At 33.5% G+C, this 25,702-nt stretch overlaps 1 protein-coding gene across 2 annotated transcripts; it reads left to right on the top strand.

Moving 5' to 3' along the window:
- The first annotated feature begins 19,757 nt into the window (after positions 1 to 19,757).
- On the top strand, positions 19,758 to 21,897 carry LOC126727361 (G-type lectin S-receptor-like serine/threonine-protein kinase SD1-13). Of its 2 annotated transcripts, XM_050432976.1 has the most exons (7): positions 19,758 to 19,907; positions 20,069 to 20,175; positions 20,255 to 20,418; positions 20,493 to 20,703; positions 20,893 to 21,130; positions 21,219 to 21,369; positions 21,480 to 21,897. In XM_050432976.1, the coding sequence occupies exons 2-7, from the start codon at positions 20,118 to 20,120 to the stop codon at positions 21,786 to 21,788; spliced, it is 1,131 nt and encodes a 376-aa protein (XP_050288933.1). In that variant the 5' UTR covers positions 19,758 to 19,907; positions 20,069 to 20,117; the 3' UTR covers positions 21,789 to 21,897. The 2 variants fall into 2 exon arrangements, with proteins under 2 accessions (XP_050288933.1, XP_050288934.1); XM_050432977.1 differs by having other exon boundaries at positions 19,810 to 20,175; positions 20,245 to 20,418.
- The last annotated feature ends 3,805 nt before the right edge of the window (positions 21,898 to 25,702 follow it).

Below are 25,702 nucleotides of genomic sequence, written 5' to 3'. Positions count from 1 at the left end.
GTGATTATTTTCTAACAAATTATAGTTGATACAATATATTAGATTTTATAAATTAAGTGTATTTGTTATTTGAATGTGTTTTATATTTTGTAAGATTTTTTACAAGGAAACATAATACATTTTATATTCAATTATAATATAAGATGAGATTTTTTTTAAAATAATATAATGTGTGGTTGGAATTTTTTTCTAGTATTATTTACAAAAATTCATCCTCTACACATCTAGAATGGCCTAAAGATGGAACAGATATAAGTAAATTCATCACTAACATTAGAAAAAAAAATACAAGACTTTAATAACATATAAGAAAAATGTAATTTTATAAAGATCCTACAAACATTATGCTGAGAATCTAACATAAGTGAACTGAATGGACTAAAAGGATTGAATGGACTGAACTAGACCAAAAAGCAAACCAAAGTGTACTGAAGTAGACAGAATAGACTGAAGTGGACCGAATGGAGTGGAGTGGGCCGAATTGACTGAAGTGGACATAATGGGACTGAAATGGATCAAGTGGACTAAATTAACCGAAATGTTATGTTAATGTGGCTCAATAAAAGCATAATAACAATAAATATTGTACTTTTGGATATTATATAGATATATAGATTATAACTAAATTATTTATAGTTCTTTTATTATGTCATTCATTATAACTTTATGTACTTGACAAGTTTAACATTTATGTTTATAGATTATGACGGTATATATTTTTATTGAATGGTTCTTATCTTTGTGGTGTTACAATGTGAAACTTGGAAATTCTTTGTTTATTTATGTTATCATGCCTTGTATTTGATGGAATAATTATAAATTTAATATTAATTTTTTTTATTCTTTATTATTTCTCTCTTTTTTTTTTTTTTTTTGGGTAATTTGAAAAAATGCGCTTGAAAATTGTTTAACTTTCTTTTTATATTTTTCAGTCAATGTTGCTAATTCTTACTGACTTGTTATATTATTTATATTTTACTTTATTACTAAATTAATTACAACTTCATAATGGTCCAAGCTCTAATCTATTAGGGCGCAATCAAATAATTTTATGCAATCTCAATAATACTTTCAACAAAATTTACCAAACTAAGATATCAGACAATTCAAACCGATTAGTGTATTAAGTATTAACCAATCCAACCACCACACACCCTTGGTGCAGTGGTCACTCCACAAATATGAATGCTTGTGGGGTGTGGGGGCCAAGGGCTGGGGTTCAAGTCTCCAGGAGGGAGCTTCACACACATATACACTTAGATTAGGCTAGAGTAGAAATTATATCTTGTATTAAAAAAAAAAAAAAAGTATTAACCAATCCACAATTTAACATATTTTGATCTCCTTGATCGACTAAAATCAAGGAACATTAATTGTCCTTGATTTTAGTCTAATTTGGGGATTCTTCTATGTCCACTTCGGGAAATTATTGGGTGGTCTGGGACTACAAGGTTAGCAAGCTAACTTTGTAGTCCCAACCAATAGATTTAAGACACCTCACTAAAATTTGCTTACATAAACTTTTATGCCACATCAGCTAAATAAACTTCACCCACCTTAATGTTTGTTAACCCGTTGAAATCTGAAGAACAAATTCAAAATTTTTAGAAAGGAATTAATTAGGCACGTTAGTGAAAATTTTCAGTCTCAAAACTCAAAACTCAAAGCTTTCGAATTTCACTTTTCATTGTGCATCAAAAACTCCAAGAACTTGCTCTATATCTCTAGTCCACCTCTTCTCCTTCAGCTCCCAGATCGCTTGCTTCAAACCCAAGCTCAATGAGATCTCCAAGGTCAGGAAGCTAAGAATTTCCCCCCTCTTTCACTCTTGTGCAGCAAAAGGGTCTGCTTTATTTCAATTCAATCTACTTGAAGTGGGTGTCCCATCTCCTTATTCTCTTTGAATTTGTTCTTATGGTTGTTTGGTCACTTGAGTCATTGTTAATCTGTCATTTTTTTTTCTTTTAATGAGCCATCATTTAATTGAATGTTTTTGATAGTTATAAATCTCATATTCACAGGGAACAATAGATAAGCACGAAGATGGCTTCTGGGTTTGCTTTGAAATGGTCTAAAGGTTTGTGATTCTACTTCTATTGCTTCCTTAAAGCTTCAATTTTTGGCCCATAGTTACTTATATTGTGCCTTTTGATGCTTTGATTTGTTTTAATGTTGATTTTAGTCATCCAATTCATATGGGTTTTATTGATATGATATATGTGAGTGCAATTGATTGAAATGCTTCTTCACAAGTTGTTAAGCCCTTCTTTTTCCTAGTAGTAGTTCTTGATTTAATGTTTCGGAAGAACTAAGAGCTTGTTGTTAAAGTATTATTTGTGTGAATTTACCTTAAGAATTTTTTCAATGGTACTGACATTATTAAGCTGATAGATATTTTCTAGATAAATGTGAGGTTTTAGTGAACTTTGTTTGAATTTGGTGTGTAAATGAGTTTGAGCTCATAAATGGGTGTCGAGTCTTGATGTTGTTAATTTTTTTAGTGAGATTGAGAATGTGAGTACTGTGGCTCAAAGCCAGGTAATTTCAAGTTCTAGTCTTTGTGCTTGCATTATTTATATTACTCAACACCAATAAGAGAGCTGAATCTTACACATGATTGGTTTGCCTCATTCAAGATTAGGTTGAATAGACTCAGTGATTTAGCCAAAACTAAATTCCATTCATGGGACTCAATTGTATGCTTTTGAAACTAATTATTCTTAATTGATTTGGCTTCAATGGAAGGAATTAGTATCCAAGCAACTTTGAAGTTGGTGAGAATTAGAGGTAAATATCTAAGTTACTATTATAACCTTCAGCAAGAATTCAGAAATGGCTATAACCTAACATGCTTTCTAAACAAATGGCTCATTTATTTAGGATTTCATCATAATTTAAAATGAGGTGCAGAAGAAATGATTTACTTTAAAAGTTTCTAGTTGATTAATTTAGAGGACGCCAATTGATTAAGATGACATCTGCCTATATTATGTGTAGAAGTTCTGGTTATAAAACAAGTCTAGTTTTTTTGCTTAAGAGCATGCATATGATGTTGAAGTCTCCACACCTACACAATGAGAATGGCAATGAACATTTGTTTCCTATTACATCTGCCCCCAGTGTAGCTAAATAATGTTAGGCTGTATCTAAACGTCTACTCTGTCTTGAAAGGAAGAGTTGTTTTAGCCATCTCCCTTAGAAGGCTATAATGATGTTATAAAAATTACCTAGTGCCTACATTTTATTTGAAAGATTAAAAGAACCCCTAATAATCCGATACCTCATTGTAAAACAAGGCATTTTATTTTTACCAAGGTTTAATCCATTTTGCCAAATCAATATTTAAAGGTACACTGATTTTATCTCCTCTGGATTTTGCATCAGTTTGTTCTTTGCAATTCTACAACAAAAAGGTCTTTCATTCAAATAAGGACCATTCTTAAAGTTGTGGAAAACTTGGGGGCAACAAAGGTGATGTACATACAAGCTTTAAAGGAGAAGAAAGGTGCAAGATTGGGAGACATAATAGTTGCATCAGTCAAGGAAGCCCATCCAAATTGAAAAGTCAAGAAAGGAAAGGTTGTATACGGTATAGTTGTGCATGTTGCCATGAGAAATTGAACAAAGATTCTATTTGCTTAAAGTTTTTACAGAACTAGTATCTTATTTGGAGATTGCTTTCTTTGTTACAAAAATGAACCTTGAATGGACTCATTTTGAGATTCTTTTGCAACTTTTGTATGAGTGATAAGAGGTTCTTTGATTATCAAAAAAGAAAAAGATAAGAGGCTTTTATATGATTAGCTAACAAGATTTTTTGTAGTAAACACCTCTATGGTTTCCATTCAAGACTAGCATTAAGAGGATGATATATCTTTTTATGTCATCTTTTGCTTTGGGACCATATTATGTGACTAACTTGAGAAAAGTGGGGAAGAGATTGATGAAGGCCTCATTAAAGTTTCTATTATTTGGAACTCATGGAGCAACTTTGCTGCATTTCTTTCTTGATTTCTCTTGTAAAAATGGAAGTATATGGCATTTAGTGCTTGGTTTCTCTAGGCATCATTATTTGAAAAGAAATATCTTAGATGAAAAATTTTGTTTATTCAACAAATGGTTTAAAACTTGGATTCTAGTCACCTCAAAAAAAAAAAAAAGGGTTAGGGAAGAACTGTTTTCTCAAGCACAACAATGAGCTATTATGATCTCTATAAGCCAAATTCCAAAAGTATGTACATGACATGTCACTTGTTTCAAACTAAAAAGAAGTTAACATGTATCAAATCTAAAACTTCAGTAAAACTAAAAATTTGTCTCTGTAACTTCAAGATACATGACTTCAATCCGTAGTGAATGCTTCAAAACCTTTTATTAGCAATGTGGCTTAGCTGGAGCTCTATCATCCTACAACTTTGAAAAACAAATTTCAATTAGTACAGTATTATCCAAGAAGCCGAACTTCTATTTACTTGCAAAGATTCTATATGCTCATTTGGTTTCAAGTGAAATAAACCAGCAATTTGATTGAAACTTGAATTAGAGAAGCCAAATAATAAGCAATAAGTTTATAAAGCACAATCCTTGAAAATAGTTGCAAAGCATAAACGCTGTGACTGCCTATGCTTGTAAATTTGCCAAAAACTAAAACTGGTGAAGCATACTCTTACGCTCTAATGTCTTCAGGCCTAAGTATTTGTAAACATGTGCCAAAAAAAAAAAAAAGGGATTCTCAAGCTAATACCTAAAGGAAATAAAGTGGGCAGCAAATTTAAGCCAATACTAAAAGAAAAAATGGGGCATGGGAGTTTTACATCTTCACGATAAATTGAAGTTAGTAAAAACAATAGAACTATTAACAATTAATGGGTGCCAAAGCAAATTGCTCAAAGAACCAAGAACCTTTATTTTTTTTGGTTGGAGTTCAAGAAGTTCATATGACAAAACACTCAAATTACAAAATATTGAATAAATAAGAGCTAAAAACACCATGTTTTATTGATCTTCTTTTGAAGAAACTATGAGAGCAATAGGTGGAAAATAAAAACTATATTAGTACTACTTGGCTCGGTGACATCAACTATAGATTCATTTCTTCTTCTTTTTTTTCATTCAAACCCACTACCCACCCACCAGAAGTAAAATCATAAAGCCAATAGAAAAATGTCAAGCAAACAGGCATTTTCGCAAACACCTTAAAGGCAATCTTTCAGAAGGAAGCTCGCATAGACAAAGCCCTATCAATTTGAACTTTGATTTACCCAAATTCAATAAATTATAAACATCGATTGCATGAAGTACTTAAAATTTAAACCCCTAAAAAAGCTGTGTTTGTCAGATACGTACTGAAAGTTTATTAATCCTATTCTAGTGCATTAATTTTTTTGCACAACGCGATACACACACGCTTTCAAGTTTCATTGTATTTGGGAGTGTTAAGTGCTATCTACATATTGTGTCGCCTACCGTTATTTTGGTATACTAAATTATTTTTTTACAGTGATAATGATATCCCAAATTCTCAATCGATTGGAACAGAATCATTTTTTGCTTAACCAATATAAGATGCTTCAACTCATTCCTTGTTTGACCTACCTGAACTGAGAAAAAAAAAAAGAAAAAAAAAGAAGCTTTTACACTTGAGACAATGACAGACAAACCTTGTTTAATACTGCATCCCTTTGATTACTAATTTTCCTACAGGTAAGACTTTTGAAAGGTCATATATATTTTTTTTCCTCTTAAATTATATGAAGTAAGACTTTTGAAAGTTATGGGTACTTGGATAGCCTCAAAACTTCCAGCACAGATGCCTATGTGTTAGATAGATATGGTTTTATATTAAATCTATTGATAGAGAAAGAATATGGACTAATGAACTCATATTCACATTGTGATATTAATCAGATTCTATCATTATCCTCAGAAAAATGATTGAAATAAAATGATTTTAAGACCCTTTTGAATATACACCACTATCAATTTCTTTAAGACCTTTTCCCCTCTCCTTGTGTGCTTGTGTTAAAAATACTTAATATTTAAAAAAAATATATATAAAATAAAATAAAACAATTTTATTCTCAGGGATAGTTTTTGTTTAAGAAATCTCTTTTTTTTTTTTTTTAAGGAAAAATAATAATTTTGCATAGAAATAATTTTTTTTTTGAGACTCAAATTAAATAAGGACTAAGATCTTCAAAATAGTTTTAGGAAATTAAAACTTCCTTTCAGGATGTGGTATACACCAACATGGACACTTCAGTTGGGAAACTTTAAATGAAATAAAATTTGTATATTTTTTTTAATTGTTGGTCAAATGATCGAGCTTTTTCATTTTAGGTGCTCTTCCTCATTCAGGGCTAGGAATCAAGTTGTAGAAATTACAAAATGAGGTGTCTAACTATATCGATAAATCAACATGAAGATTGCCTTAAATTGAGGTAATATCATGAGTGCCATGGTGAACATCTCTGTTATGGCCAAAACTCGAGCTTTCTTAAATGTTTGATCTCTTATGATATACTTCATTATATTATGTGATATCTTATTTGATCTTAAATTTTAACTTAGTGGCATTCTGATTCTTATAGCTTTTGTGACAATCACGTGAATCGGGATTCATGATATATGTGCTTAAATTTTAAGTGTTTAATTAGGAAAACTATGTTTTCAAGGTTCTTCTGATGTTCTTAATAAAGTTACTTGTTTAATCTATCTTGGTGCGTATTCTGTCAAGAAATCTTATTCCTTAGCCATGCGTGACACCCTCACATGCTGCCTAAGTCATCTAGATTAAGTATGCATCAACATTGACCTCTAAATTGTAATTTTCACAAGTTTGCGTCTTTATTGTGAGTTTCTATCCAAGCATGCATAAGCCTCCTCATTGTCCTCAACCTCAAGGCTTTGCGTTTATAGCCTTTTAGGCTGCATACGCACCCTTCATGGATGCACACGCACTTTCTTGTTGTTTTGGTCTTATTCCTTTTTAAATGTTGATTTGATTTGACTAGTTGATTTGATTTGTTTATCCCCCTTTTTTTTTTTTTTTTTTTTTTTTTTGGAGAAGATTGTCTATCTAGTTTTGAATTTAATTCAACATATATTTTCTTAACTGTTGAAAAGGTTTCCTTGTTGTTAACCAAAAAAAAAGGTTTCCTTGTGGGTATCCCCTTTAACACAATAAATATTTTATTAAAATAGGAAGCCCAACACAATCCATTTGATCATGTGGGGCACCAGGCACCTAACATCATCTGAAGCCTAGACCTTAACTTTGGAAATTTTTGTTGAGTTTGACCTCTAGATAAGGATCAATTTAGCCTAAAAAAAGTAGTAGTTTTTTTTTTAATAAAAAAAATTGCAATACCCTTTTCATATTGTCCAAACTCCAAACTAATTCCATTATCGCATTCATCATGTGCATATGCCCAAGTAATTAACACCAAATTACCTTCAGCATATTATAACACGTATACACAACTCTCCTCTGGTTAGCTTTATCAGTCTTTCATGATTTTATGTTAGTATCAATTACAAAAGTTCATGTACATCAATTACAAGGATGTTTATATATAAACATCATTGGTGGAATTTGAATGATTTAGTAAACTAAAAATATATATCAAACTATTGCCTTATAAAAATTGCAAGGCTATGAAAAAAAAAAGTACGAAGTCGATACCAATGTAGAGCTGTTCAACACTGTTGAAAAGGGCTTCCATGGTGGCACATAAATCGTTGTAGCTCTTAAGAAAGTTTCAGAATGAATCATCAATGAGAGTGGCCATAATATATAGTATAGGCTACATCTGTGGTTTGGACCTTCAATGACTGTTTGTATTCCTTGGAGTCTCTGTTTTCCCCTGGTTTTGTTGTCTGGGCCTGTATTTGCCTTTGTTTCGTATTGTTGGTTTTTTATCAATAAAAGTTTAGTGATTTATTCTCATCCACACAAAACAAAACAAAAAACAAAAAACAAAACAAAAAAACAACCAAATGGCTGGCCTTCAAAGGCAAAGGAGAATGTCAACTGTAAACGAAAGGGACAAATATTTGCAAGTCTAAAGGGAAAAAATAATAATAATAACAACAAATAGAGATTTGGGACTACATTATAAGTTACTTTTTTTTCTTTTTTGTTTCTTTAGCTTTAATGTACTGTTTTTAAAAACGCCATTTTTTTTTTCTTTTTCTTTTTCTTTTTCTTACTTCTTCAAGGTATACAAGTAATTCTGACTAATCATTCGTCAATGAAAGTGAACATTTGAATTGGAAATAAATGTACTTTTTTTTTTGTTATGACTTATGAGTAAGATGAGGATTGAATTCTCGTATCAACTGCATGGAGAAAATATGCCATTAGGTCCAATGAATGTATGTTACATTCCTTTCCTTCAACTGTCCTGGAACCTAATATATTTGATATAAGCTATGAAGGACGAGTGTGGATTCAGATTCAGGTGCGGATGTAGATGCGGATGCAGGACTCGACAATTTTTTAAAAAGTAGGGTGCGGATGCAACAGTGTACAGTAATTAAAAAATTATTAAATATATATATATATTTTTTCTATATATTACTATGCATGTTTTTTTATATATGGTAAACATATACCAATTTAAGAGTAATGGGAAACATATATTAATAAATTTAAAAGCATATTTTTATATATTATAATAGTGTTTACACAACTCCAATTTTAGCCCAATATATAACATATTTATAATATTAAATTATTGAGGTGATAAAATCAAAGTATTAAAGAATAACAAAAATTGATGTGTAAAGGTAATAAAATCAAAGAATATTTTTACTGTTTTCACAAGTTGCAACATTTTCTATCTTTTTGACTTTTCAAGTCCTTATCTCTTATAGCAATACACATATTCAAAAATCTATCCTTCTCTCTTATACCAATGCACATGAATCGTCCTTTCTCTTCTTCCTTCTCTCTCTTTTTTTTTCTTCTTCTCTCACAAGGCCAGATGAAGCAGAAGAATGGAGGCCAGCGACGTGATGGCAGCTCGTTTTAGCATCCGTTTCAGCCATATCGACACCCGTTTCGAGCAGAATTGGGTCGTTTTAGCCGTTTCAACGCCCGTTTCGGCACCTGTTTCGACCAGAATCAGTGAAAAAAAAACACAAAAAAAAAACTAACACGGCATGGACGCACGGTCAGCAGCGTCACGCACCACACGTCGCATCAGTGCACATTGGGTGCGAGTGCAGCGGCGCTGGAGCCGCACCTGTGGTTTCTAGGACATAAGTCCCAGCTATAAATTGCAATGACCTGTTCTCTCATGAATCAATATCTCCCATGGTCATGAAGAATGGATATATGGAGCTTGGCCAGGCCGCCAGACCTGGACATGGACATTGCTCAAACACAACATCATTTCGCCATCTAAGTTTAACGATTGATCATGGATGATCCAAAAAATTAACGCACAAGCATTATCTAACATTCATGATTAAACGGACTTTTTTGTCAAAATGATAGCATATGGGGATATCAACAAATTAACGCACAAGCATGCCTCATTTTTTAAAACCTCAACTGCCTTTAGTTCTTTAATAAGTTTTGGTATTGATAATAACAATTTCATTCTTATTTTCATTTTTCACGGCATGGAAAATGTGTAAGGCAGACAACACTTTAACATTAATAGACTCAATGATATTTGAACCCAGCTTTCAAATGGAGATTTTGAGATGCATACAGGTCGGGCTGTTGTGTGTGCAAGAATTTGCCCAAGATAGGCTGACTGTATCCATTGTTGTATCCATGCTTAAAAGTGAGATTGTTGATATGCCTCATCCAAAGAAACTAGCATTCACCGAAAGGCAGATTACAGATTCCTCTCAACGCAGCCAAACAAAATGCTTTGTTAACAATGTTACTGTTACAATGGTTCAAGGTTGATAGCTAGCATGTCTTGTTGACATAATCATGTTCTTGTTGTGTAGTCATTTTGAATACTTTTAGAAGAATCTTAAAATTTTTGCTATATCGAATTGAATGAATATTTTAAAACCATTGGTACAAATAATAGACACTACTGTTAAGTTTATGTTTTTATTGGCTTTATTCAGTGACAACGTTTTATGTACCTTTTTTTTTTTTTTTTTTTTTTTTTTTTTTTTTTTTTTTTTTTTTTTTTTTTTTTCCTAGGTGACGGTTTTTAGACCCCTTAAACAATTGATTAAACCTAGGTAATTAGCCAAGTTGTTACTTAGTCCAATTAAACAAGTCTAGGTTATCACAATAAAACAATCATATCATGCAAAGCAGTGGAAAATAAATAACACACGATATGATCACCTAGGAAACCAAACCGGTAAAAACCTGGGAAGGATTTGACCTAGCTATCCTCAAGGTAAACTTGAATCCACTATCAGAAAGAATCGAAGTTTATACAAAAGGACTTACAAGCACCCCCGCTCGACTTCCTAATGCTACCAACCAGTAGAACTTACTGACACGACCACATGCAAGCTCCGAATCCACGGACTCCTTCTTTCTTGGATTCCCACCAGCTACAAGCACCCCCGCTTGTGTATTCTTTAAGCTTTAGTGGCAGCAACTGTTTTGATTATCAAGGTGTAGAGAATCTCTCCTCCTTGAAAACCCTAAGTTTGTGTAAAGGAAAGCTCATCTAGATCTGATAAGAGATTTACACAAACTGCAATATGAGCAACACTAAAACTTGGCTAGGGTTTGCCTTTTATACTTAGGACAAATAAGAAACCCTAAAAACGTTTTAAAACAACTAGGTCTGAGTTGGAAAATTCTGCAGAAAAGCAATCTGCCCGAGCTTTGATCGGTCGAGCCTAAGCTTCGATCGATCGAGCCAGGCCGAAAGCCACACTGCTTTCTGCTTTACACTCGATTCCAACTTTACATTGACATACAACTTTGAGCTAGCTTTAAACACTTCTAAACACATTGTTTTGATCATGGTTTGCCAACAATACAAATTAGAGTTCTAAATACATAAAATCCTAAACTTTAGAACCTAACAAACTCCCCCTTTGGCAATCCATGACAAAACGCAACTTAGAAGCTCAAAGTTTACAAACTGAAAAGCCCTTTACAAAATAATGCTCATAAACAAAAATCCAATCCTAACTACTATCCATCAGTTGCAAGTGTAGACAGCAGCTCAATTGAATCAACCTGTATATTTCCTGAAACACTAAACAAAATGCATAACCGCATGTGTGACAATAATACAAGTAAATAAAATAACTTCTTGATTTCAAACAACACACAAATAAAGACATATATTAGTGAATAACTTATAAATATAAATCAATAAGCAGTTTGAAACAAGAAACAAATAAAGTACCAACAAAAACATAAAACTCCCCCTAACATGAATATCCCATCAAAAACAAGGTAAGAACTAAAAATGTTAAGTACACAGTGAAGCACCTAGATACAATCTAAAACTCCACAAGCTCCAACCAAAATCAAAAAGTCTCCCCCTGAAAGCAAAAACTCTACAAGTACTCCCCCTTTTTGTGACGGAATGTCAAAGGGTAAACAAGATATCCATCATCAAAAGGGAGGTGGTCTAAACTACGCCAACTTCGCACGCAAGGCACGGATCTCATCAAGCACGTCCACCAAAATCTGTCCTTGAGCCGCCTGAACGGTCAAGACATGATCCAACGTGCGACGAATGTCTGAATCATCCGTAGCAGTAGGTGGAGGAACAGCAGCATCAGCATCAGCAGCAGCACCTGAAGGCTCAGCAGCAGCACCTGAAGGCTCAGCAACAGCTGTACCTGTAGAAGAGGGAGGAGGGGGAACACTACTAGATGACGCACCTCTAGGACGAGAAGGAGGGACCCTCAACTGAGCAGCCCTCTGACGAAGAAAGGTGGCACCTATAGGAGCTATCACATGAACAAGCTCACCTGACGGAAAACCATCTAGACCCAAATAGAGTAGAATCCTATGAATGAAAATAGGATGAATCAACGCATGCCCTACGGCAGAACTCCTATGAATCTCGTTCAAAGAACGAAAGAACAAGTGAGGAAAACTGATAGACGCTCTAGAAGCAAAGGCGTACAAAAACACACATCGCTCTAAAGGGATGGTGTGGAAGAGAGAGATAGGCCACAAGGAATGACACGCAATCCTAAAGAAGAGATAGGCAGTCTCGGTAAGCTTAGTGGACGTGATCCGAGGATCAGAACCCCACTGGATAGATGATCCAGTGATGTAAGACATGACTACATCTAAAGAGGGTGACTCATCATAGGGATAGTCAGCATCCCGAACAACCGGCACCCCAAGAGCCTCAGCCACCACCCGAGGGGTAATGGTGAACTCTACACCTCGTATCCAACTCCTAACAAGGGTGTTAGAATCATAGATGTGGCAAGAGAGATTCGAATAGAACTCTCTAATTAGGGCGGTCGGAGGTGGATGATCTATCGCTACGAGAGGCAACCAACCCCTAGACTCAAAATTAGCCCTAATGGCCGGATCAAGCGCATCTAACACAACAGCTCACTCAGACCAGATCTTACGCCTACAGTTCAAGGTGTCATAAGCTTCTCTACACTTATCATTCTTAAACAGCTCTACTCTAGGTGGAGACTCAGAGGAAGTGGAAATGGTCCTATGAGCTCTAGTTTTCCTAGGCATGGTGCTAAGATAAGGATCAAAACACAGAGCGAAAGAACAAAAACCACAAAACCAAAGCCAAAGGCAGACTGTAAGATAGCACAAAAACAAAAAATAGAAACAAAATCTATATGATGCATGAACAAATTTTAAATGTCATGATGCATGTGCTAGTGCAGTGAATTGAGTCAAAAAGATTCAAATTACAAAATTGGCTTGCACATAAAGGTTTTTAACACAAAAAACCCCAAAATATAAAAACCACTTGATCAATTTTTAAAAAATTGACAAATTGATCATTACACATGATGGAATAACAACAATAATGACCAATTACATCAATTGGAGAAGCCAATTTCATCAATTTAAGCCAATTTGACAAAATCCCCAATTCGGATTAAATTCAAAACCCTAGAATTTTCAATTTTTCAAAAACCACCAAATTGATCAAATTAAACAATAGGGAACATCAATATAACATCATGGCACAAAAACCCATTGATCAATTACACAAGAATTGGCTTGAATCATCAAAAACCCCAATAATTTTGAAGATGCCGAAAATACCCATGAGAATGCATGAAAACAAGAAATAAACTTGAAAAAGAAGGGCAAAAGGGTCTTACCGGCTTCTAAGGACAAAAATCTTGAAAGAAAACGACAAAAATTTGATGGTGAAGCAAAGAGCCAACGCGGAGAGAGGGAGAGAAGCTTGAAAATTTTTGAATAGTGACTTTGAAAAAGTCCTATTCTGCTTTGTTAAAAAACCTGATACACGAGTTTCGATCGGTCGAAACAGACAGAGGCTCCCTCTCTTAAAAATTTTAAAATTTTAAAAATTTCGATCAGTCGAAAAACAGAATGGACCGATCGAATCAGGTAGAGGCTCACCATATTTTCAGGAAAAACACAATTTTTGAAAAACAAATTGATTTAACTCAAAGCATTGAAATTCAAGAACAAAAATGCATGAGTATGAGATGATATGATTTTCCAAACAAGAATTTTAAGCCCAATATTCCCAAAAACAAAATTTTGCATTCTCCACAAATTTTCAAGCAACAAATTTAGTTTGCAAATAATTCAAAGTGATTGCAAAAAAACTTGGTTGGTCAAACCATAAACACACACAATAACATGTACAATGTTTAGCAACGAGTAACTCGTGTAGTGTGTGCGATTAGCAAAGACATGAGATACATGTGAGGTGATATATGAATAGCAATCAATCACAAAGTTTACAAAATTCATCACAAAGAATTTAAAAGAAACTATCACCTGAAGAGTTACATCATATAACTCCCACATCTCCTAGATCATAAGCTTGCAATCATGTAAGTTTCTTGTATTTATGCCTCATAATATACATTCCAATTTTTAAGTTTATGTGAGTTTGGCATCAAACCTAATAGTACACACCAATTAGATTTTAAGAATTAAGCACTTTTACCGAGGCTTCACCTTATGTTCTTTTTGTGCATGTGCTATACTTTCTCGAGCACAAAATCTTATGATATGCACTAAGGTGTTCATGATTGGCTAGTGAACAGTGGTGAGATGGTTATTTATGCCTTTCTCTATAAGTTCAAGTCCAACATTTAAAAACAAGTGACTTCAAGATTAAGACATAGTAATCAAAAACCATACACATCTTTCCCACACAACATGCACTACAAATCTTCAACTAGTAGAGTACAATAAATAAGCTCATCAAAGCTAAACAAGGTACAAAAGACATGTTATGTGAAAATAAATTGACCAACTTTGTTCTCAAAAACCAAGAAGAATAGTGCAAAAACAAAATGTGCTTCCTTTTCCCCTTTTTTTTATTTTTTTATTTTAATAAAAATAAAAACACCTAGAATGAAATGTATGAATGTTATGCAATGCAAATCTTAGAAACAACAAAAAAAAAAAAAAAAAAAAAAAAAAACCAAAGAACAATGGTCACAAAGGGTAGAGCAATGAAGCACAAGGACCATGTCAGAAAGACTCAGTTAGGACAAGTCTTTTGCATCCAAAACTTTTTAGATGCACCATGAGCATTGGAGTTCTTATTCACTTGAGAATGATTTCCAACTCCAGGATTAGAATAAAGGTTTAAAGCCTTTACCAAATCACCAATAACTACCATAGGATCAAGTGCTTAAGGCACAGGTACTTTTGGTTTGTTTGCTCTCTTTGCAGCTTGCAGCTTGTAGCAATTTGGACGTATGTGTCCAGTCTTTCCAAAAAAATGACAAACCCATGCAGGTTTATCATGTGTCTTGTCCTTAGATAGGGTAGGCTTCTTAGGCTTAGATTCTTTCAGATCAACCCTGATCTTCCTAGATGATGAACCTTCTAAGGGTTTAGCAACCTCACTCACAGGGGGTTTGACAATTTCACTCACTATCTCACTCGCAGAAGGTTCAGAAGAAGAAGATGAATGAACAAACTTAGTGGAATGGGGAGCGGCCACACAGATGCTATCAACATAACCTAAACCAGTTTTGTCAGAAGATGACTTTTGAATACTCAGCATTTGATCAAGTTTAGAACTAGCAGATCTAGCAACAGATAAATCAAGTTCTAAAGATTTAACTTTATCAAGCAAAAGCATGTTTTCAATTTTCACATTGTTCAAAAGGTCATTAGCATCAAATAATTTAACAAGCAAATTTTTCTTTTCAAGCTCAAGAGATTCAATTTTCTTTAGGCCAAGTTCAACATTCATAGCATCCTTTGCAGCAACTTTGCAAAGTTTGTTATAGGCCTCTTGAAGATCTGCATCTTCAGAGAGTTCCCCATCAGAAGGGTTCTCTTCAACAGATATGCTCTCATCAACTACAACAGTAGTAGTAAAAGCAATAAAGTTTCCATCCTCATTACAATCAGAATCATGATCAGAAACTTCACCATCACTAAGGGTTACAGCCATAGCCTTACCCATAGACTTCAAATAGGTTGGACATTCAAATTTCAAGTGTCCATACCCTTGACATCCAAAACATTGAGAGCCCAAAGAATTATTTGAAGATTTACCTACTCTTTCTCTAGGTTTATCATTGTTATTAACCTTAGTGGGATCATACTTCCTAAAATTTCTAGGTTTAGCAGTGTTTGTGCCTCTTGCCTTTCTATTGTTATTCCTGAGAAAATTTCTAAAATTCTTGGCAAGATAGGCAATCTCTGTAGCAGAGAGTTCATCATCAAATCCACCACTTTCAACATCATCAACTGACTTAAGAGCCATTGATTTAGATTTGGTAGTTTTGGGTAGATCCAACTCATAGGATTGAAGAGATCTTACAAGCTCATCAATAGGGATGGAGTCCACATCCTTGCTTTCAGTAATGGCAGTCACCTTGGGTCTAAAGTCTTCAGTCAAAGATCTAAGAATCTTTCTAACAATTTTAAGTTGATCATAGATTTCACCCAAGTTAAAAGCAGAATTAACAATATCATTCAGTTTTGCATAGAATTCATCAAAAGATTCATCATCAGACATCCTAATGCATTCAAATTTAGAAGTCAATTGCTGCAATTTATTTATTTTGACAGCCTTTGTGCCTTCATGCACAATCTGGAGGATATTCCAAGCAGTATGAGCGATCTCAACATTCGAGATTCTCTTAAATTCCTCCATAGAAACAGCATTAAAAATCGCATTCATAGCCTTGCTATTAAACGAAGCTGCTTCTTTTTGAGAAGTTTGTCACTCACTAACAGGAGTAGTGAGCTTCTCCCATCCGTATTCAACGGAATTCCACACCCTCTCATCAATGGATTTCAGGAAGGCTTTCATCCTTACTTTCCAGTAAGCATAATTATTCCCATCAAAGTGAGGAGGAATAACTAGAGAGTGTCCGTGTTCTATGACAACAGGGGTCAAGGATCAGCTCAAAGATCAAAGGATCAAAAACAAAAAAGCTACCTGCTCTGATACCACTTGACAGTTTTTAGACCCCTTAAACAATTGATTAAACCTAGGTAATTAGCCAAGTTGTTACTTAGTCCAATTAAACAAGTCTAGGTTATCACAATAAAACAATCATATCATGCAAAGCAGCGGAAAATAAATAACACACGATATGATCACCCAGGAAACCAAACCGGTAAAAACCTGGGGAGGATTTGACTTAGCTATCCTCAAGGTAAACTTGAATCCACTATCAGAAAGAATCGAAGTTCATACAAAAGGACTTACAAGCACTCCCGCTCGACTTCCTAATGCTACCAACCAGTAGAACTTACTGACACGACCACGTGCAAGCTCCGAATCCACGGACTCCTTCTTTCTTGGATTCCCACCAGCTACAAGCACCCCCGCTTGTGTATTCTTTAAGCTTTAATGGCAGCAACTGTTTTGATCATCAAGGTGTAGAGAATATATCCTCCTTGAAAACCCTAAGTTTGTGTAAAGGAAAGCTCCTCTAGATCTCACAAGAGATTTACACAAACCACAATATGAGCAACACTAAAACGTGGCTAGGGTTTGCCTTTTATACTTAGGACAAATAAGAAACCCTAAAAACGTTTTAAAACAACTAGGGCTGAGTTGGAAAATTCTGCAGAAAAGCAATCTGCCCAAGCTTCGATCGGTCGAGCCTAAGCTTCGATCGATCGAGCCAGGCCGAAAGCCACACTGCTTTCTGCTTTACACTCGATTACAACTTTACATTGACATACAACTTTGAGCTAGCTTTAAACACTTCTAAACACATTCTTTTGATCATGGTTTGCCAACAATACAAATTAGAGTTCTAAATACATAAAGTCCTAAACTTTAGAACCTAACACTAGGCTTAATTATATTTGGGGTAAAAAGTACCTGAGAGCTCACGGCCTTCATGCAATCTTCATAGCTTGCAAGTGACACGTTGCAGAAGATCAAGATGGCTTTTGACAAGGCATGTTACGATGTCTTTACGACCTAGCTAGGTTGCGACTATATCACGAACAGCATGCAGATAAATTGTCCTATTTCATCCTGATATGCTTTTTCAATATAGTCCAACACACACCATGTGCAAGCTGGACGTTCCTAGAGAGTGGGATCTAAGAATAAGCCTATTGCTGGAGCTCATTTTCATCTTCCCACCTTGTAGAGAGAGATTCTTTGCCTTTGAGGTTTAAATACTCTCAATCTCTCTTCTCTATTTCTTTCACCATTGTCTTGCTCTTGATTGAACTTGTATTCCCTTCATCTCATTCACGTATAGCTAACTATTGTCCGATATGAGTGAAAGTTTGGAAACTTACGATGTCATCTGAAATACAATACTTTTGGTGGCTTTTCGTTGGTGGCTTAATGGTGGTGTCTCCAACAAGCTAGTTGAAGAAAGGACTCAGGGAAGTCAATTGCTAGCAAGAGCTTAGAGGGTTTAAGTACATTGGAGGATATGGGCTTGGAGGGTCCATTGTTTTTCTTGTATTGCAACTATTCATCTTGTGGAAATTTTCCAATGATGTGGTGGGGGAGAGGTTTTTTCCCTCGGAGGCTCAGGTTTTCCTCTTCCTAAATACTTTCTTGTTTTTAGCTTTGGTTTGTTTTTATTTCCGCATTTCTATATTACTTATTTATTTGCTTTAGCTATTAATTGATCATGCTTGCTATATGGAACTTGGTTCATCACGTACATTGGACTAATTGGTAGTTTTAGATTAAAAGTGATTAAGCCAGTAAAATGGTTCACAGGTTCTAAATACATGCCAAGGTATTAGTAGCATCTTTTTAACTTTTTTTTTTTTTTTTTTGGTGATCAGAGGTGAAACTAAAGAATTTAGGTAATTTTATAAGTTTACATAATTTAACTGAAATATGATTATACTCTCACATTATATATGATATTAATACTAATTCCTCTCTATTCAACGAAAAAAAAAATCCCTCTATTATTTCTTTAAAGTCCACCATATTTGTCTAATCCAAGAAGTAAACCGTTAAACCATACCCTTCTTGGGACACTTGAGGATGATTTACCTCTCTTTGACACAAAATTTTAGGTCTCATAAATAAATGATATTAAGAAAAACACAAAATTTTTGGTATATTAGGGGTTTAAGGTTAATTCCAAAATTTTCGTATTAATATGGCACCTACGAATAACCAATAACAAATTAACGCACATATTTTTTCAATTATAACCAACTTATAGTTTTTTATTATGTCATTCATTATGAATTTATATACTCAACAAGATAAAAATTAATGTTTATAGATTATGAGTGTATATTTTATTTATTGAAGAATTCTTATCTTTGTGGTGTTACAATGTGAAATTTGGAAACTATTTGTGTTGAGAGATCACAATTTAATTCTCTACAACTACTCTAAAAAAGGCCTGTAGGACGCATTGTTGAATGCCATAAAAGGCTTGAGTGTCTTCCACATCACTAATATATTTTAAGGTGGAGTGGCACACGGTTTGACAAATGATATCAGAGCCAAGTCATGGGTTTAAGTCACATGAGCATCATTGTGAGCGAGGGATTGTCAGGGTGACCACAGTTTGACTCCCCACAACTACACTAAAAATAGACCGACAATTTGTATATTTATATTACCATGCTTTGTATTTGACGGATTATTTATAAGTTTAATATTATTATTATTATTATTATTATCTTGTTTCTTAGTTTCTTATGTAATTTGAAAAAAATGCACTTGAAAGTTGTTGGGTTACAACTTCGTAATAGTCCAAGCTCTAATCTGTTGGGTTACAATCTGCTTTACATGAATTACGATAAAGATAATCAATTGAATAATTTTAAGCAACCCCAAAAATACTTTTAACAAATTTACCAAACCAAGATATCAAATTATTCAAACCTATTTCTCTATTAGTGTATCATCCATACGACATTTAGCCCATAGTGATGGTCCTTGATTTTAGTCCAATTATTAAGAGATTCTCTTATGCCAACTTCAGTGTTTGTCACAGAGTTAGACAAATAGGCTTAAAACAGAGATATGAAGAATTAAATTATAATAAAACTAAAAATTAATTAAATTAAAAAAGACAGAGAGAGTTGAAAGAGTTTGGTCTGAAAGAGTTTGGTCTGTCACATACGTAATGAAAGTTTATTAATTCTAGTCAACTGCATTATTTTTCCACGAGTTAAAGCCACACGTAACAGTTCTTTTATAGCTTATGCATTTGATACTGGGACAGGTTGTATATCAACTGCATTATTTTTCCACCCAGGAAGCTTAATTGACCCATAGACATTATCTAGCGGCAGAGTTGATCTTTACATTCGTGCTGCCTACTAGAACTTGGTGTGTTGTTTTTTCTTCCATCTTTAACCCAATCCCACAAAATTCCTCAGCTTCCCAAGCTGATGAAATCCTTGTAAAATGCAATATATTTGACCCCAAGAAAACATATATAGTTAGCTGTTTTATTTGAATTAATGTAATAGTGTTTTTCTGATTTACAGATACAAAGTGAGAAGTGAAAATAATTGGTCACAATCACTGATCATAGGAATGACCATTTCAATCTGCGTTATGAGATTGTGGAAGTGGATCCTGGCTAAACAAAGAGGTAATATTTCAACTAAAATAACACCGCTAGGAAATTTTTGTATATATTACCGATTGATCACAACTGTAGTCGAATTCAGCAAGGAGATTAAAAGGAAATGAGGAATATACACCTTTCCCTAGTGACAACCTGAACCAAGTCCAGGAGCTCCCACTATTCAATTTTGAGATGCTGGTGAGCGCAACAAACGACTTCCATCTATCTAACAAGCTTGGTCAAGGTGGATTTGGTCCTGTATACAAGGTAATGGTTGCTCTTCTAAAGTTTTATTTTCAAATACTATGAATATATAGTTTATGATTTGGGTTTTTTAACAGGGAAAACTGTCAGATGGACAAGAAATTGCAGTGAAAAGACTTTCCAGAACCTCTGCCCAAGGGTTAAAAGAATTTATGAATGAGGTGGTGGTAATTTCTAAACTCCAACATCGGAATCTTGTTAGGCTCCTTGGCTGCTGTGTTGAAGGAGAAGAAAGGATGTTGTTATATGAATACATGCCAAACAAAAGTCTTGATGCATTTCTCTTCGGTTAGTTAATTTTGATACCATTTTTTATTACAAAAATATTTTACCTCTTTTAATTTTGTGGACGTACTTCACTTGAAAAAGTTTTCTGATGACTTCCACCAAAAGAAATTTTGTAAAGTTCATGTTCATTCACCTTGTAGATTTAATCAGCACTTTCTTTCTCTTTTGTCTTTTGTTTAAATTCATTAGATCCACACAAAGAAAGACTACTAGATTGGAAAAAACGCTTTAACATTATTGAGGGAATTGGTCGAGGTCTACTCTACCTTCATAGGGATTCTAGATTACGGATAATTCATAGAGATCTAAAGGCAAGTAACATCCTGTTGGATAAAGAGCTAAATCCAAAAATATCAGATTTTGGTATGGCCAGGATTTTTGGAAGTAATGAAGACCAGGCCAATACTAATAGGGTTGTTGGAACTTAGTAAGTAACTTTTGGTTTGACCATTTCAATTACATACTACTAATATTGTTGATGACAAGTTTTGGATGTATTTTTTGTTAAAATATAGTGGCTATATGTCTCCTGAATATGCAATGGAAGGCCGATTTTCAGAGAAATCGGATGTCTTCAGCTTTGGAGTGTTGTTACTAGAGATAGTTAATGGAAGAAGAAACACTAGCTTTTATAATGATGAGCAGTCCCAAAGCCTTTTAGGACTTGTAAGTCATTTCATTGCCTCATTGTTTTTTTAAAATGTCCATTGCTTTTTGTTCTTTAATAATTTTTAGTATTGGTGGTGATAATTTCAATCATGTTTTCACTTTTTCAGGCGTGGAAATTGTGGAGTGCAGACAATGCTATAGCATTAATAAACCCAATGATATATGAGCCCTGCTTTGAAATAGAGATTTTGAGATGCATACAAGTTGGGTTGTTGTGTGTGCAAGAATTTGCTCAAGATAGGCCAACTGTATCTGTTGTTGTTTCCATGCTTAAAAGTGAGATTGGTAATTTGCCTCCTCCAACGAAACCAGCATTCACTGAAAAGTTGATTGCATTAGATACAAATCCCTCTAAATGCCCCCAAACAAAATGCTCTGTTAACAATGTTACTGTTACAATGGTTCAAGGTCGATAGTTGGCATGTATTATTCACATGATCATGTTGTAGTTATTTATTCATTTTGAACACTTTTTAAAGAATCTTAAACTTTTGTTTGTATTTCTAAAGTTGTGATTTTTAGTTACGTTTATTGGCATTAATTTCGTGTCAAATTTGATTGTAATTCTTCAATCATTTTCCTATATTTTTTTGGGATTCAATGTAATGGGTTCAATGTGTGAAATTGGTGAAGAACTGTGAAGACTGAGCATCTCGCAATTTGGCTCACAACTAGCTCGCAAGTGGTGCAACTCATGAAAGGTCACGTGATGAGCAAATGCTGGAAGTCTAAAGGTTTAAGTGATGGATGGCATCTCGCGAGTGGCTCGGGACTTGGCCAACTTGCAACTTGACTCGCAAGATGCACTGCCAGCTGTTTTGTGTGCCTTTCCTCATTTCTTTACATATACTATAAAAGCCCACATTATCCACAAAATTGTAAGGAGAGTTTTAGAGAGAAAACCCTAGAAATCCATTTGAGAGTTAGAAATTGCTTACCTACAATCCTCTACACATTTCTCTTAGTTTTCCTCGTACTCTTCCCTCTCTAATTCCATATCCTTTGAGAGGTTCTTAACCCAAACACAAAACTCACCCATTCTGAGTGTTGTGAGTTGTTTTTGAGTTCTTGGGAAGCATTTGTGGTGGATGTTTTTGAGTTGTCATGCCAATTTATGGTGGATGCAGTCAATAAATAAATATATATATATATATATATATATAAAAGCAGAGATCTCATGCGGGAGAGTATGAGGTTCTATCATGTGGTGCTCTCTTTGAAGAGTTTACTCCCTCCATATCTCTCTTCTCTTCATGTCTTTTAGCATACCCAAACAGCTGCTTTAGAATATTTTTCTGTTTGACATTCCACCTTAATTACCTAAATTTTTAATGACTACCATGTGGTCATCTCTCTCTCTCTCTCTCATATTTAAAAGGGTGAATATCCTTGTCTTAAAAGGAATTAGAATGCTTTTTATTTACCACGCCTTGATATCAGATTTGGGCTTTTTGTCTCCACCTTCACACGTAACTCTTGCATTGCCTAACTTCTCCTATTCCTAATATTCTTATATAAGTACTAGAACTAGAATACAAATGCAAAAGCATTAATGTGAAGAAGGCAAAGTTAAAACTATATTGAACCTTGTGGGTTGTGATCAATGTTAGGAATCACTATTCGTATCTCTATCCTCAATTTGCTGGATGGCACTTCCTCTAGTACTCTCTTTCTCTAGATGTTGACAAGCATATGGCTATAACTAAAATTATTTTGAAAGCTAATACTCATTTTGACAAGAAAATAGTTGTTTTCCTTCTTTCTTTCTATTTGTGTGTGAAGATATGACATCGTTGAATCACAACAATCGAGGATTTGAAGCTTGCATTGAAGAAGAAAGGGAACGCCATGGATGCAATAATCCAAGATCGGTCATGGTGATATCACATGGTAATTGTTCTTTATTTGGGTTAATTATGGAGTACATGAACCGGCAACCTATAGTGTTATTTCTATATTCCTTGAAAATTTTTCTTGTGTTAAGATCAATTTACTCATTGTACAATAAAAAATAAAATAAAAATAAAAAAACGCATCAAGAATTAGTATAAGATTGGAGAATTGATATTAACTTGATAAATCTAACATGGCACGTGTCTGCAAATATTATTTCAACAAACAATTTCATATCTACAAAAACAAATTGACCTTTGGTGCTTGGCTGCTTGCTGATGCCAATCAAGGGTGAATATGGTGATGGTTGATGGTGGTGACCCAACACATAGAACGGGACCCCATTCAGTCTTGCGTCAATTCAGATTTCTTTCATAGATACAATATTGAGTCACCTAGCCTTAAGCATGTACCATTTCAAAAGTCTTCCTTCATATAATACACTTGAGACAATGACACATAAACCTTGTTTAATACTGTACCCCTTTGATTACTAATTTTCCTACAAGTAAGACTTTTGAAAGGTCTTTTGTTTTTTTCCTCTTAAATTATATGAAGGAAGACTTTTGAAAGTTATGGGTATTTGGATAGCCTCAGAGACTTCCAGCACAGATGCCTATGTGTTAGATAGATATGGTTTTATATTAAATCTATTGATAGAGAAAGAATATGGACTAATGAACTCTTATTCACATTGTGATATTAATCAAATTTTATCATCATCCTTGGAAAAATGATTGAAATAAAATGATTTTATTCTCAGGGATAGTTTTTGTTTAAGAAATTTTTTTTTTTTTTTTTTTTAAGGAAAAAAAATTTTCGCATAGAAATAAATTTTTTTAAGACTCAAATTAAATAATGACTAAGATCTTCAAAATAATTTTAGGAAATTAAAACTTCCTTTCAAGATGTGGTATACACCAACATGGACACTTCAGTTGGGAACCTTTAAATGAAATAAAATTGGTTTTTTTTTTTTTTTTTTTTTTTTTTTAAATTCTTGGTTAAATGATCGAGCTTTTTCATTTTAGGTATTCTTCCTTATTCAGGGCTAGGAATTAAGTTGTACAAAGAACAAAATGAGGTGTCTATCTATATCAATAAATCAACATAAAGATTGCCTTAAATTGAGGTAAAATTTGAATTCCTTGTATGATGTTTTTACGTTAAAAATTCTATATTTGATGATAATTTCTACAAATTCTTATTTTTTGAGACTTCAATTACCAAATCTTCTATATATGAATAAACATCTATTGGCTAAAATGCAAATCACACTCTCTAAGTTTGTCTAAAAACTATTTTAGTCATCTAACTTTACTTTTATTCAACTGAGTCCTCTAAGTTTCAAATTTATTCAATTTAAGCCTTCTATCTAATTTTGTTAAAAATTTGCCATTAAAAAAAATATATTATTTTCATATTAAAAAAATATAAAATTAATAATAATATTTTATAGATTATTTATATAAGAATTTTTTTCAAAATAAATTTTTTCATTAGTTAATTGCATACTTGATGGTAATTTTTTTAAACGATTAGGAAAAAATGCATTAGTTGAACAAATTTGAAACTTAAAGAACTCAATTGAATTAAAGTTAAAGGACTGAAATGAATGTCAGTCAAACTTAAAGAGTGCAACTTATAATTTAGCCTTAAAAAAGTAGTATTTTTTATTTTATAAAAAATATAGCATTACCTTTTTCGTTTTGTCCAAACTCCAAACTAATTCCAGTATTGCATTCATCATATGCATTTGCCTAAGTAATCAACACCAAACTCCAAACTAATTCCAATATTGTATTCATCATATGCTACAAAACTAGTTGTATCTTTTTCATATATCCTCCATGCTTGGAAAATTTCTAGAAAATTAAAGATCAATAGTTATGTTATCAATAAATTGTTTAAATTGCATGTTTTTATAATTTAAAATTATACATAAAACATAAGCTTATAGTTCATATATTTTTTAAAAAAATATCCGAACAACACAAAATTTGATATGTGTATTAAAAGCATAAAAAACATGTAATTTAACGGTTAAATTTTCAAAATATGTAGTAATATTTATTAACCAGTTTTGTAGTTAAACTTTGTCCCATGGATATTATAACACGTACACACAACAAAGGTCAATTTATTAATGTGATATTTGGTGGGGAAAAAAAGTTGAGGCCAAAAGTTCCCTTATTTATCACTCTTTCATGATTTTACGTTAGTATCAATTACAAAATTTCATGTATATCAATTAAAAGGATTTTTATATATAAACACCATTGGTGGAATTTGAATGATTTAGTAAACTAAACGTATATATCGAACTATTATAAAAATTGTAAGGCAATGAAAAAAAAAAATGTACAAAGTTGAGGCCAATGGAGCTCTTCAACTCCATTGAAAAGGACTTAAAAAGTCGTTGTAGCTCTTAAGAAAG

This window comes from Quercus robur, chromosome 5 (assembly GCF_932294415.1).
Source record: "Quercus robur chromosome 5, dhQueRobu3.1, whole genome shotgun sequence".
Lineage (NCBI taxonomy): Eukaryota > Viridiplantae > Streptophyta > Magnoliopsida > Fagales > Fagaceae > Quercus > Quercus robur.
This window is presented reverse-complemented; position numbering and strand designations above follow the sequence as displayed.